This window comes from Lucilia sericata, unplaced genomic scaffold, assembly GCF_015586225.1.
Source record: "Lucilia sericata isolate MDLA Ls3-8-SP2 unplaced genomic scaffold, ASM1558622v1 Contig000165F_arrow, whole genome shotgun sequence".
NCBI lineage: Eukaryota > Metazoa > Arthropoda > Insecta > Diptera > Calliphoridae > Lucilia > Lucilia sericata.
The window spans coordinates 215,301-231,335 of record NW_023994194.1 but is presented as its reverse complement, the minus strand read 5'-3'; the positions used below and the strand labels follow the sequence as shown (position 1 = coordinate 231,335).

General features: G+C 30.3%; 1 protein-coding gene across 2 annotated transcripts in view; it reads right to left on the bottom strand.

The window, feature by feature from the left end:
• LOC119601450 (homeobox protein caupolican-like) overlaps nucleotides 1-16,035 on the bottom strand; it is a 155,767-nt gene that overhangs the window by 74,693 nt on the left and 65,039 nt on the right. For both annotated transcript variants that reach the window (XM_037952387.1, XM_037952388.1), the window contains exon 3: nucleotides 599-708. In XM_037952387.1, the coding sequence (XP_037808315.1) occupies nucleotides 599-708 (110 nt within the window). The remainder of the gene's footprint in view (nucleotides 1-598; nucleotides 709-16,035) is intronic.

Genomic DNA, 16,035 nt, shown 5'->3' with positions numbered 1-16,035 from the left:
AGTTTGTGTATGAAAGTGTTAAAGAAATTTACATAAATCGATTTTTATAATTATTTGCATATGAAAAAGTTGTAAAAAAATATTTATTAAATATATGCATTTGTTTAAATTTTTATGAAATTTATGCAATATATATATACTTTCTATGGGAATTTGTTTAAAGGCATGACGATGACAAACTTAATTGAAATAATATAAATATCCAATTTATTTATTAAAGTTTGTCAAAAAAGTTAAAATGTTAAATTGTTAATATTAAATGAAAACGTTGATAAATAATTAAATAAAATAATTGGCATGATTATCGAATAGATAGTAATAATGGAATATCAATTAAAAAAAGTATTAGGAATAGATAAAAAAAACAGTTATTTAAAATGGAAAATATTAAGTTTGTAAAGTTATTTTGACAATTCAAATAGAATTGTATATAAACCAACTGCCAAATAAAACCATTATTAAAAGCTAGTACTATGTTCACACGAAACTATATACTTATTAACTTCGCTGAACATTTGTCTAAAATTCTCTTGATTTTTTTAAGCATTAATTTTAAACTCTTTTTCACTCATTCTTTTAAACTTACATTTTAACTTACCCGCACGCACCAAATGTTGGATCATATGTATAATAACTCGATGGCTGCAACGGCGTCGAAGTCCAAGCGGCCGCACTACTTGCAGTATCTTTTAAGGCATAGGGGGTTGTCTGTAAAATACCAAATGAATAATGTAACATAAACGGAAATTGATATCAGATTTTGCGACTTATAATTAAAGAAATTAACATAAATTATAATGAGAAATAAAGCTGGTTTTTTAAGTTAATTTGCATAAAATTAATGATTTCTTGAAAACATTTTTTGACAAATCATCATGTGGCAGCAACACGAAGATATGTATTTTTGTTTTTATTACACAAAATTAACCCACAATAAGCATTTATGTGAACATGCATTTTACAAACAACCGTAATTTGTTTTTAAAAGATTGTGCAGTTGTTTTTTTGCTGTCTTCGTGATATTTTCTGATATAAAGTTTTAAATACTAGTTTTGTACATTTTCGAAATGAACCCCTACAAAGTAATTTGTAGAGTTACAGTGGCAGCAATTGTATCACAGATAATATCTTAACATATATAATAAAAATCGTTAAATTTGCTTTAACATTTATAATTTTTGAATTATATGGAAGCCAAACCGACATGGTCATGCTTCTATCCTGCTCTCCCACGCTCCTTCCGGACATAAGATTCACAGTTAGGATGTCAAATGTACCACCCTTCTCAGAAGGTGAAACACTTGACATCTTTACGGACGGATCTAAGTCCACTTCAGGCGTGGGTGGTGGTTTCTTTATTCCCTGCTTAAACAAAGCGGTATGTTTTAAGCTGAACGATAACTGCAGCAGAGCGGTTAACTGGATGAGGTACTATAGGATATGCAATGTTAATATCCGAATTTGTACGGACAGTAAACCTGCTATAAAGTCCCTAACTGGTGTCTACACGACATCCAGACTGGTTCGCGAATGTCGGGTGTCTCTTGACGAGATGGCGAACCATTCGTGCCTGGAACTACTCTGGGTACCGGTTCATTCTAATATTCCCGGAAATAGAAAAGCGGACGAACTAGCAAAAGCTGGTTCCCGCCTTCACATAGGGGACACTGATGCACTAGTCGGCGTTCCGCTTTCATGCTGAAAGGCCTTTAAGGCTGTTTGATGGGGCTTCCAAGGATGAGACTACGTATACTGGTAGCCATCCTAACAGGGCACTGTACTATAGTTGCGCAGGCAAGAAGACTAAATCTTCCATACAATGACTATTGCAGGAGCTGTCAAAGTGAAGACGAAGAGGAAACTGTAGAACACTTTCTCTGCCTCTGCCCTGCCCTAGCTAATATCAGGACTGAGTTTCTGGGCAGTCCAATATTCCATGAACTTGCGGCTTTATCTAATATAGACATATATAAGATAGAATCGTTCATTCGTGCCTCTGGCTGGTTTAATACCATGTTAATCAAGGACATAGGTTGGTTTTCTTTTGCAGGATTCTCTATAGGGTATCACAACGGGACCATAGGACCCAAGTGAGTCGGTCAAATGGCCGACTGCCTCAATAACCTAACCTAATATTCCTCACACTAACACGAAAAATCCCACTGTTTGCAGTTCTCAACAAAAACAGAAAACTAATTTTTTGCTTATAAAGATCTAAAGAAAATTGTAAAAAAATAACAAATAGACTTCCATGTTAACTCCACATCTAAGTAATCGACAGCAAATGCCAGAACAAATCACTAGCCGCACTGCCAATTTCAACAACGAAGCATTTTGCATGAACAAAGCCAAGCAAACTAAACTAAAAGCAATAGTTAATTTTTGCTTGCAATGTTTACTACTTTTTAAAACGAAAGACCAACTTATAAAGAAGCAAAAACAAATTTTGAAAGAAAAAAATATATATTGTAAATAAAATTTTCTAAACACGAGTCGAAACATGTATAATTATTTTAATGTACCTGTTTTTTTTTTTCTTTATTTTTAATACAAACTAGAAAAAAAACTAAAAAAAAATTATACGAAAAATTATAATTTTTTATTTTTAGATAAATTTGCATAAAATTGTAATTAACTGCTTTTTTATGAGCTGTTGCACATTTGAAAATATTTTTTTTCTTCGTCTATGTTTTATTTTAACAATAAAACTCTACAAAATTAAATATAACAAACAAAATTTATATTTTTTTATAGGTTTTTAAATATGGAAATAAATATATTTTTTTTTAAAACAAAAACATGCAAAATTATAAATATGTATTTGCGAATGACTTTAAATATTCATTTGATATTTATACTCGTTATTTAATTTATTGTTTATTGAACACCCACTACTTGATAAGGGGTTTATAATAATTTTATTTTTCATTTTGTTACATATTGTTATGAAAGACTTAATTCGTCTTTGGTATAGGTTAGAATTCATTTTCGATTCCAAAAATTCTATTGTTGTTCATTATCGGTAAGGTATTGATTAAGAAATAAAACATGCATATATAAAGATTTATCAACAAGTTCATAGTCTAGACTATAGTCCAGTCTATGGACAATCTATATTTCCGAACTGTAAATTAGACTTTAGTCTAGAACTTATATATATATATATTATAGTACTAAGTCTATATTCTGAACTATAGAATATGAACTATCTACAATTTAGCTCAGACTATGCTCTAGACTATAAACCAAACCGGATTATTAATAATTTTACAATGGACTACTTATATGATATTTTAGACCATGGCCTAGACTATAGTTTAGACCATGGACTAGACTATAGCTTAGACCATAACTAAACCAAAGTTTGAACTTGACTATAAATCAAAATTGTAGTCTGGACTACATAAACCATGATCCAGACTTTAATTCATATACAAATATTATATAAATGTATTTTAGAGTATTATACAAACTAATGGACTATACTACAGTTCAGTCTACGTACTAGAATATATTTCAAATTGTGGATTAAACAATAATCCCCACAATGTTATAATAAACTCTTTTACAAATTATGAACAAGATTACAATTCAAACCGTGGAATAGACGATTCATATTAAGTATATATGTAAGTTCACAATAAGAGTTAGAACAACCTCACAAAAAAAGGGCGGTTTTATGATGTTAACGCCCACTTCTTTTGGTATTCTTGAGTGCAATAAAAAGCAATAACTTAAAAACAAATTGAATCATAAATTTAAATAAGTAGGCGTAGTTGTAATGAGGACACGCCTACTTTTAATATAGAAATTTTATGCATGTAAGTGAAAAAATTCGAGGCAATTTTACAAATTATTTTTAAATGTATTAAAATTTATACCAAATAGTACTCTGGTTCGACCCCAGGTTACATCAAACCAAGGAAATGCCAGTCCACCACTCGATCCCCAAATGCCTTTTATTATTAGCGCTTTAGATGGATGACTGTGCAGGACCGGAGCACATCAAGCACATTCCTCAACCTCTTAAAGACCGCGCATCCCCATCACAAATATCAGCACCTAGAGACATATTTGGTAGATCGAAATCCAGATATATATGATATTAGATATATTAGTCCTTAAGCCAACATTCTCTCCCTACTAATGACCAGCAAGGCCAAGTCCTGTGGGTCTCGGGTTAGACCCCATGTCAAATAATTCCAAGAAAAAAGCCAGGATACATTTGGTCACCACTAGATTACATCCAGTGGTTTTCACGGTAAATCCCGGGAATTCTGAAAAATTATCCATCCCGAATTTCTTGGAAATTGTGCCCGGGAATTATTTTCCTTATATTTAACTGATATTTTTCACAAAAAAGCGTTGTTTACAATGGATATATTGATTTGAAATGTTAAATTACGAAATGATATATTAAAAGGTGTTAAAAACTAGGAAACAAATTACTAACACATTATAATTTTTAATCAATTTATTGCCGTAAAACTGATTTTCTGGAATTTGTCGCTTTTTGTGAGATACTAATATATTTGATATAATTTTGAGCTAAACAGCCCAATTCGGGAATTCCCGGGTCCCGAGAAATTAAAAAATGAATCCCGTTTCCCAGGAAATGAAATAGTCCGGGAAAAGAAAAACACTAATTACATCCTTGGCTGACTAAAAGGAACTATTTTACGATGTACAGTTGAAAGTAAGTGAGCACTCTTAACAATCAAGCACTTTGGAAATCATCTCTAACAAAGGAATGATGATTGCATTAAAAACTTGGTTGGTTGTAATATAAGATAAATGTCTGTAGGATAGAGTATTTCCATGAAGATGGAAAAAGCAAAAACTCATTCTGATAAAGTCGATTCATAGGAACAAAGTCGACGAATCCTTCTCTCAAGAGTAGTAAACTCTATTCTGCTTTATGGAGCACAAATACAGAAGGGTCATATGGATCGTATCAACAGTTTACTAGTGCTGGATTTATAGCTAAAACACTTCGATTCTGTTAGCACAACATGATCCACAAAACCATTCGAATTCGAAAATTACCTGAATTCAGTGAAATTGCTGTAATATTTCTGTTACACTTGAAACACTACTTGTACTTACTTCTAAGGAAGTTCAGTTTTTCTGTAATGTAAATCTCACTGAATGCAACACATTTACAATTTATTTTTTTATCAATTAAATTAAATATAACCGATGTAAATCAAACGTCATGCATAATTTCATGTTTTATGTAAAATTCATGATTTTCACAATACATATTTTATGTTTATAATATTCAGATATTTAACAACAAACGGTAGTAGAATCGTAGAAACGCCTCTCAGTTTATGGCCCCGATACAAATTACTTGCAATGTTTTAACACACAACTGACTGCTTCCTTTAAAAAAAAAATAAAAACAAAACTACTGGTGTCATTAACTGAACGCAAGAAATTTTCTATAAAAACCGACTTATGTTTAAACAAAAAAAAGGGAACAAACGTAAAACAAATATTACAATAATTACCTCAAAATAAATAAATATGAATTCAGCTGTATAAATGTTTCGAGTAGTGGCCACATTATATTTATGAGGCAGTTAGTAAAAGGTTACAGTTTCACATCTACAAATCTAACATTTTAATTCAATTGTTGTGCCATTCACTCATTTGTTTGCCATTTAATAAGCGCATAAAACTTAGTGCTTTAGTTAGTTTTCTATTTGTTGTTTTTTTCTTCTTGAATAGAAAAAAAAATTATTTAACTATAATTAAGTTATTCATTCGTTGGCACCGCCAAAAGTTCGTCTATATAATATAGCACATGCTACACACGAAAAACTACTTACACTTGAAGCAGTAAAAATGAAAATACTGCTACGAGTAGCAGTTAAATGCTCATTAAAAAATACTTGATCGCAATTATAGTTGAATTAAAAAAAAAAAAAAAAACAAGGCTCTTAATCTTGAATTGTTTAGGGGGTGATAGTAAAAGTAATTTCTTAAATATATAAAAATTCAGAACAGGACAAGAAAATAAATAGAAAGGTAATTCCTTAATTTCATTCTGAGATGGGCATCCTATATGGGAGCTAGGAGCAATTAGTGCCCGGTGATCACTAATTTATGTAGTGATTGTCTTTTAACCTTTTCACGCACAAAACTAAACCGCTGGACTTTTTATGAATATGAGTTTGACTTATATTGATCAATTTTGATGAGAAATAGAAAAAGTGTTTTCAAAGGATATCGCAGGATATTATCAAGAAAATTGAGATTTTTCGTTCATGATCAGACAGAAATAATAAACGAGCAAAAACAACACACATATGTAATTATACGGTAAATTTTGTTAATGTTATTGATTGTTTATAAAGACAAAACAGAGCAAGGGCAACACGTTACGGATGAAACTTATGTTGTTATTGGCTTGAAACATGAAATTAAGTATGCAGGGCCCGGATAAGTGATAACCTATAAAAGAGGATTTTTGGAACTTTTTCATTCTTCAAAAGGTACTCTTTGAATTTTCTTTAATATTAATCCCAAAAACATAAAATTAAGAATGTAAGGCCCGGGATAAGTGAAAAACTTATAAAAGGGGACATTTTGGTACTTTTAGGTTTTTCAAAAGATACTTTTTGAATTTTCTATAATATTGAACCTAGAAACAGGAATTTATACATGTAGGGCCCGGAGTAGGATAAAGCATATAAGACCTGGTGTAAGTGAGAACATATAAAAGGGGATTTTTTAGGTTTTTCAAAAGATAATTTTTGAATTTTCTATAATATTGAACCTAGAAACATGAATTTGTACATGTAGGGCCCGGAGTAAGATAAAGCATATAAGACCTGGTGTAAGTGAGAACATATAAAAGGGGATTTTTTGTACATGTAGGTTCTTAAAAAGATACTTTTTGAATTTTCTATAATATTGAACCTAGAAACATGAATTTGTACATGTAGGGCCCGCGGTAAGTGGGAAGCAATAATAGGGGACATTTAGTTAGTTAGTTAGTTAGTTAGGTAGTTAGTTAGTTAGTTAGTTAGTTAGTTAGTTAGTTAGTTAGTTAGTTAGTTAGTTAGTTAGGTAGTTAGTTAGTTAGTTAGTTAGTTAGTTAGTTAGTTAGTTAGTTAGTTAGTTAGTTAGTTAGTTAGTTAGTTAGTTAGTTAGTTAGTTAGTTAGTAGTTAGTTAGTTAGTTAGTTAGTTAGTTAGTTAGTTAGTTAGTTAGTTAGTTAGTTAGTTAGTTAGTTAGTTAGTTAGTTAGTTAGTTAGTTAGTTAGTTAGTTAGTTAGTTAGTTAGTTAGTAGTTAGTTAGTTAGTTAGTTAGTAGTTAGTTAGTTGTAGTTTAGTTAGTTAGCTTAGTTAGTTAGTTAGTAGTTAGTTAGTTAGTAGTGTCTTAGTTAGTTCGTTAGTTAGTTAGTTAGTTAGTTAGTAGTTAGTTTAGTTAGTTCGTTAGGTAGTTAGTTAGTTAGTTAGTTAGTTAGTTAGTTAGTTAGTTAGTTAGTTAGTTAGTTGTTAGTTTTTAGTTTAGTGAGTTAGTTAGTTAGTTAGTTAGTTAGTTAGTTAGTTAGTTAGTTAGTTGTTCGTTAGTAGTAGTTAGTTATGTTAGTTAGTTAGGTTAGTTAGTTAGTTAGTTAGTTAGTTAGTTCGTTAGCTAGTTAGTTAGTTAGTATTTAGTAAGTTAGTTAGTTAGTTAGTTAGTTAGTTAGTTAGTTAGTAGTTAGTAGTTAGTTAGTTAGTTAGTTAGTTAGTAGTTAGTTAGTTAGTTAGGTAGTTAGTTAGTTAGTTAGTTAGTTAGTTAGTTAGTTAGTTAGTTAGTTAGTTAGTTAGTTAGTTAGTAGTTAGTTAGTTAGTTAGTTAGTTAGTTAGTTTAGTTAGTTAGTTAGTTAGTTAGTTAGTTGTAGTTAGTTAGTTAGTTAGTTAGTTAGTTAGTTAGTTAGTTAGTTAGTTAGTTAGTTAGTTAGTTAGTTAGTTAGTAGTTAGTTAGTTAGTTAGTTAGTTAGTTAGTTAGTTAGTAGTTAGTAGTTAGTTAGTTAGTTAGTTAGTTAGTAGTTAGTAGTTAGTAGTTAGTATTAGTTAGTTAGTTAGTTAGTAGTTAGTTAGTTAGTTAGTTAGTTAGTAGTTAGTTAGTAGTTAGTTAGTTAGTTAGTTAGTTAGTTAGTTAGTTAGTTAGTTAGTTAGTTAGTTAGTTAGTTAGTTAGTTAGTTAGTTAGTTAGTTAGTTAGTAGTTAGTTAGTTAGTTAGTTAGTAGTTAGTAGTTAGTTAGTTAGTTAGTTAGTTAGTTAGTTAGTTAGTTAGTTAGTAGTTAGTTAGTTAGTTAGTTAGTTAGTTAGTTAGTAGTTAGTTAGTAGTTAGTTAGTTAGTTAGTTAGTTAGTTAGTTAGTTAGTTAGTTAGTTAGTTAGTTAGTTAGTTAGTTAGTAGTTAGTTAGTTAGTTAGTTAGTTAGTTAGTTAGTTAGTTAGTTAGTTAGTTAGTTAGTTAGTTAGTTAGTTAGTTAGTTAGTTAGTTAGTTAGTTAGTTAGTTAGTTAGTTAGTTAGTTAGTTAGTAGTTAGTTAGTTAGTTAGTTAGTTAGTAGTTAGTTAGTTAGTTAGTAGTAGTTAGTTAGTTAGTTAGTTAGTTAGTTAGTTAGTTAGTTAGTTAGTTAGTTAGTTAGTTAGTTAGTTAGTTAGTTAGTTAGTTAGTTAGTTAGTTAGTTAGTAGTTAGTTAGTAGTTAGTTAGTTAGTTAGTTAGTTAGTTAGTTAGTTAGTTAGTTAGTTAGTTAGTTAGTTAGTTAGTTAGTAGTTAGTTAGTTAGTTAGTTAGTTAGTTAGTTAGTTAGTTAGTTAGTTAGTTAGTTAGTTAGTTAGTTAGTAGTTAGTTAGTTAGTTAGTTAGTTAGTTAGTTAGTTAGTTAGTTAGTTAGTTAGTTAGTTAGTTAGTTAGTTAGTAGTTAGTTAGTTAGTTAGTTAGTTAGTTAGTTAGTTAGTTAGTTAGTTAGTTAGTTAGTTAGTTAGTTAGTTAGTTAGTTAGTTAGTTAGTAGTTAGTTAGTTAGTTAGTAGTTAGTTAGTTAGTTAGTTAGTAGTTAGTTAGTTAGTTAGTTAGTTAGTTAGTTAGTTAGTTAGTTAGTTAGTTAGTTAGTTAGTTAGTTAGTTAGTTAGTTAGTTAGTAGTTAGTTAGTTAGTTAGTTAGTTAGTAGTTAGTTAGTTAGTTAGTTAGTTAGTTAGTTAGTTAGTTAGTTAGTTAGTTAGTTAGTTAGTTAGTTAGTTAGTTAGTTAGTTAGTTAGTTAGTTAGTTAGTTAGTTAGTTAGTAGTTAGTTAGTTTAGTTAGTTAGTAGTTAGTTAGTTAGTTAGTTAGTTAGTTAGTTAGTTAGTTAGTTAGTTAGTTAGTTAGTTAGTTAGTTAGTTAGTTAGTTAGTTAGTTAGTTAGTTAGTTAGTTAGTTAGTTAGTTAGTTAGTTAGTTAGTTAGTTAGTTAGTTAGTTAGTTAGTTTTTACAGAAATAACTTATGCCCCTACCCATTAACAACACACCACAATTGTAAATTGTAATCGTTTGAAAAAAGGTGTAAGGAATTCTCATGTTTAACTAGAATTCTTTTGCCAAAGTCCATAGAAAACTAAATGGAAATGAAATATAAAGAAATTAACAAATTCCAAAGGCAAATAAATTACATGAAGCGAAAAAAATACCTTAATAATTTCTTTATTTGCGTTGAATATGTTACCTCATTTACACCGGGCAGTTTTTATTCAAACAAAATACATAAAGACATTCATTCATTCATTGCAATTGCAGCTAGGGGCAATAACAACTACCCACAAACAGGGACAGACAGACAGACATTCCTGTATTAAGAATTAAATTAATTATGAAATGAAAAACAAATAGAAAAACAAACTTACACACAAAAAGGTTTTAAGCTTTTTTAATTGTTTTAAACATAATAATAATTTGTTATTTGAGCAGGTATTTTTTATTTCCACTTTTGCCTTTGAGTGGCAAATAGTTAAAAAAAAATATATATATAATAGTTTTCTGTACGATTGTGTGAAACATGTTGTTAACGAGGCACTAGATTTTTATTTTTGTAATTCCCACTCTCAAGTGCATTTGATTAATTGTAGTGGCAAAATGAAAACATAATTAAGTTTTTTATGCACTTTAATACACATACATACATACGTACTTACTTAAGCAGTTACTTAAAGTATAAAAAATGACTACGTTCGAGTATTATATTTATGTATTTTGCCTTTTGTTTGTTCCGTTCATAAATAAATACAATTACGATTTGTAATTGTTGAAAAGTTTTTCATTCATTTAACAAATGAATGAATTGAATTGTCTCTGACAAAAATCACAATAAAACATAATTGCGGGGCGGAATAATATTTATTAATTTATGACTAGAAGTTCATAGTTAATTTGTTGATTTTTAATCATCTTTAATGGAATTATTGCGGAAACTGGGTATTTGTAAACAATCTAAATCTGTATAATTGAAGGTTGTTGAAGGTATAACGTGAAGCAATGTTGATTTTTAATGGTTTGACTTTTACATAGTAATTCTGAAAAAGTATTTAATGAGTCATTGTGAAAAAAGTGCTAAGTATTGAATATTCTATTTCTTTCTATTCTATTCTTTCACGCGCAAAACTAAACCGATCTGAAGACTTATAAATACAGCAAAAATTTAATAAAGATTCAATACATAAGACCATATATGGGCCACCATCCGAGATTTACCATAAATTTAAGACGCATGCTTTGATACTGTTTATATAAGACTCGGTATAACCGGATACAAAATGGGATCTCCAAGGAATGTTATTGATATTGGAACAGCGTCATTAATCGGATCTTCTTAAATTACCTTGAATTCACAAACTACTACTACTCATGAAGTTTACATGAGTACGATCCTTTCGGATCCTAATATCTGATTTCATACATAATGGGTTGTTTTATACCTTTTTAACATCGTTATTCACCCTTAATGTTTCTGAAGAATATTTCTCTTACAAATAAAGAAATTTCTTTTCCATCATCACCTGTCGTCTAACAACCTACATACATGTACTGCATGCGTTAAGTTGCTTATATTTATACGTGCATACATTAATAATTATTATATACAATGGTAAATAAATCATACACTTTTATCTTCTACAAGTACATATTACAACAAAGTATTAGAATTAGTTAAAAAAAGTACAAAAATAGGGAATAACTTTGACAAGTACTGCTCCACTGTGCTATGCTTTATGAAGAACAAATACGAACTGTATACACCCTTCATTTTGTAGAAATGAAAATACAGAGTAAAGGTATGTTAAGGAAGCTGTATGAACAAAAGTTAAAAAACAATCTCTTAATACATTTAACGATAAACTAAATAAACCAAATTTTCTAGAAGTGTTAATAGTATAGCGTGCAGATTGTTAATAAAACGTGAGAATAAAATATGTTCACAGACAACAAATTATATTTATATTGATATAATTTATGACAGCTTGTTTCAGTTGCAACATCTTAACAAGATTTTTCTATTCGGTTAATCAACAAAATCCGCTAAGTGTAAATAATACTTAAAACTAGATGATGCCCTATTTTTTATTTTTTAAATTGCCTGATTTAGGACGCCACGAAAATATAATCGGAATTTATGCAACTTATATAATTTTGGCGGAGCAAATATTGTTACGATTCAAAATCATTAAAAAAAATCAATGATATCAAAAATTAAAAAATTGGTTGTAATAGGCCTAATGTTGTTTATTTCTGATTATATCTCACGAATATCTCAGACGATATTTGTCGCAACGTTGTGAATCGTTTCTGAGTTCTTTACATAACATCGGACTTAATCCTCAACTCACAAGAAAATGTCTTTGTCGACAAATTGGCTAATAACATGAATAACAAACTTTGTGCGCAAATGATGATATTTTTTCGAACGACGATCTATCGGATCCTAAGGATATATATTACAGTGTCCCGAGGAACTGCCTTTTTATACCCACCATCAAAAAAGATGGGGGTATATGGTTTTTGTCATTCCGTTTGTAACACATCGAATTATTGGTCATAGACCCACGAAGTATATATATTTTGAGTCCTTATTAAATTCTAAGATGTCCGTCCATCTGTCTGTTGAAAACACGATAGAGTCCGAACGGAAAGAGCTAAATGGTTAAAAGTTTACACAAATATTCCCTATATTGAAAATGGGTATATCGTTCAACGTTTTCGCATAGCCCACATACAAGTGGGCCCCCGCAAAACAGTTTCAACAGTCATAAAAATAAGAGTATAGCAATGGAATTAGGCATAAATAAGTTTCATATGAGTCTTAAGCTCTCTACCAAATTTTATGAATATCGGTCCATAATTAACATTACCCAGAAAATAACGTTAACGTCGACATAAAGAAGTTTCATATGAGTCAAAATCTCTCCACCAAATTTTATGACTATCGGTCCATAATTGACTCTAACCCCCATATAAGGTTCCTTTCAGAAAATGACTAACGCTTATTACTGGATAAAAAATAACAGAATAGCGGTGAAATTTTTTGCGTATCAGTCCATAATTGTCCATTTATGTTCATTAGAGTGTCCCGAGGAATAGCCTTTTTAAGAATTTCATGTGTCGATGCGTATTAATGTACTGAACACGAAATTTTTTTTTTTTTTTTTTTGAATGGTCCCCAGTTTCCTTCGAAATTGGGTCTCGAAAATTCCGTAATTTAGAACTGATTACGGGAAAAATAATCTTTAGAGTATTTTTGATCCATTCCAAATATAACCCTGATGTTTATAGGGAAACATTCCTTTTACGGCATATATAAGATGCGACATAGCTGAATATACTTAATACTCTTACTTGTTAAGAATCTCATGTATTAATAAGTATTAATGTGTGTATTTTGAAAGGGTCCTCTATTCCCTAACAGCGATTGAAAATTTTGGTCTCAGTCAATATGTTAAAACATGTCTGAAATCTTTTCAAAATTGGTCTCAAAAATTCCTTAATTTGAGAAATTATAGAAATATATTTTTAAAAATTGTTCGTCATTAGGTTTGGTCCTTTTCGGTATTTTTTTAGATTATTTCGAAATTTGTATGCCCCTTATAATGCAATTAAAGTCGTTTTGCGGACCAGAAATACTCTAAAAAAGTTCTTAATATTTTTCTCGCGATATTCTCAAAATTAAGGAATTTTTGTAATCCTTTCTGAAAAAAATGGCAGTCAATTTTCTTTGAAAAAAAATTTTGTTAAGTTATATCAAAGACCGAAAGTCTCTGAATTGCACTTAAAATGTGATTAAACTGGATACTTAATAAGACTTGTGAAATGGGAAGCATTCATCATAATAATATCTTATATAGAGTGTTTTATTTGCAAATACTTCAAGGAATGTTCTCATTTTTCCTTTTTGTTGACTCTGTTTTTTACTTGTACAACTTCAAACGTACTATTTACAACAATAACATAAACTGTTCCTCAATTGTTTGTTTACAATTTAATCAAATTGCATTTAATTACATCAATTTCACATTGTAAATACCACTAGAACATGAAAACATGAAGCGCCAGTTATTAGTTTTTTTTTATTAATTTTTTTTAGGCGCCCTACTATATTTCCTATAAAACCGTGTGTGTATCTTATATGGTCCCCTTCTAGCCAAACATACGCATTATGATTACAGCAATTATCTTTATTTTATTATTCAGTACAAACATAAAGCAATAACAAGAATAGTAGCATAAGTAAGTAACTAGATGTGGAACACGACTAAATGTATTGGTGCATTTGTGTAGCAAAATCTTTTTCTTGTCAGCAGCTTTAGAAGAAGCTAATGTATCAGTTTTAACAGGTTTCTACTCATTGTTACATAAAGCAAAAGCAATTAGTTAATTAATGCGTCCTGAGTAATTTAGCAGCAAGACAAATATCACTTTAGTGTAACTAAGTAATCTATAATGTTGCAACTTTTAACTTTTTTACCCATTATATATCTAGTTCTGTAATCAATAGTCACCATTGTCTCCACGAACTGAAGGATTGTTGGTTTGCAATGTTGTAGTTATTAACAACATGCGTACCTATTGTTATATAGTTGTAAGCTTCATAACATTAAAGGTTAAAATAAGTATTCATTCATACGTAGAGAATCTATCATCAGACTGGCTGGTTAACAGTTCATATGCATGTTTTTTAATAAGCCCCTAGAATACATACATATATGTATTTATTTCACTGTTTTGATGAAGGTGCAAAATGTGTTACACGAACGATATTTTTAAAGCTTATTAGCTTGGTTTGATAATTATGTGCGTAATTTTTTTTAGATCAACTGTTGAGAAAATCAATTAAGAATAATAATTTTGGATATACTGAATAAACTTACCACCAGCAACATACATAAAGATATACACAGGTACTTGGTTGAATGATCGGAAGTATCTGAGACCATTACTCTATTATGTACAGATCCCAAGGTACTATTCAACCCCACGACAATTGAAGTTTAGCTCAGAAATGACCCGAGTAATACTCGGCCAACGACAACCAAAAGTTTTCCCCAGCAAAAACTATCGACCACCGTCGAGCTGTTACAACAACAACCAAAACGTGAAAACATCATGTAAGGCCCAAACCAAGATGGACCCAAAAATTATCAAGTCCATAGTAAGGAAATTTAATCTGTACTTGTACCAAGTCCTTAGGCCTTTCATAATCCGAAGTGTGTCTATCTAAAAAAAGCTCAAACTAGACACTCCTGTACTTGTGATGTAAGAAATCATTTATTTATCATTGTGCGTCCATCTTGTACTACTTCATCCCCAAGATCGGAAAAACTAGTCACGCATTAAAGTTTTAGTTCCTACCTTTATACTTTGAGATAAAGCAATTCTACGCCTAACAATATCTAAGAACGCAAATTGTTCGAAATCTGGAGTACAACAGAAATTAGGGCTAGTTGCCCTACCATTTGTAGTACTTTTCTTACTATTGGAATTCCTTATGTACCTCTACGACTCTAAATAATTTGTATGCATATGTAACTAAAATATCAGATAGTTTACGATCCATATAATTGTATTTGGACATTGCAGAAAGCAGAATATAATAAAATACTATGGGAGTCTTTCGATAAGCTCACTTGTGCTTTCAAAGGGTTAGTAAAATGCCTGTAAGATCTGATTCATTCTGGTGAAGAACTGATGTTACATATCTCAATAATCTTTGAGACACTTGACTCGTAAGATATCGGACTATTGGAGTATAATATTGTATTGATAATCGCTGTTCACATATTGAAGTAAAAAACCTTCCAAATGTATTCCATTCTTCTCTAGCTAAGATGTTATTAGATTAGCATGATGGCATCTCATTGTCTTCTAATCGGAAGAGTGTAAAGTTGAGGAATGTTCAAGCAGCGATCCACAAGCTAAATGCATATTTCAGAGTTGGGTCAGCACTGCAACACTGCCATCCTTTATCATATGGTAGAATAGAGTTAGAACAGAAGACTATTGAACTTAGTGGTTTGATCATAGAGGGATATAATCTAGACTCTCCATTCATAATTGATGAACTTGTGAATTTACCAATAATCCATGCTGATAGTACCATATACACTAATGTTGCTTCTGGTGTGGTTTTCTAGAAGAACGATGAATCCGTTACAGATTTTTTTGGGTATTCGATGTCTCTCTCACCAAGATGTTATAAGATTGAATCTATTTCGATGATTTAACAATGTTTGATAGCCCCTGCAACTAAGAAAAGTGTAACCGATTTGGTATTGCGACACTGTTATCCTTCTTCGTACGGTTTATGAGACAGATCGAACCGTAGACTCCTAAACTAAGTGGTCTGATCATAGAAAATCTATTGCACTCTTAGTTGATATAATCGGGGCTTCCCATTGTTATTACTGATGAACTTGTGAAGCTACCAAAAATACATGAGATTTATTATCACTTAGAACTCGACGATTTCGATTTCTGCCATCAATAAGAGTGCCAGTGCTGGGCTACTATCAGGAGCCTA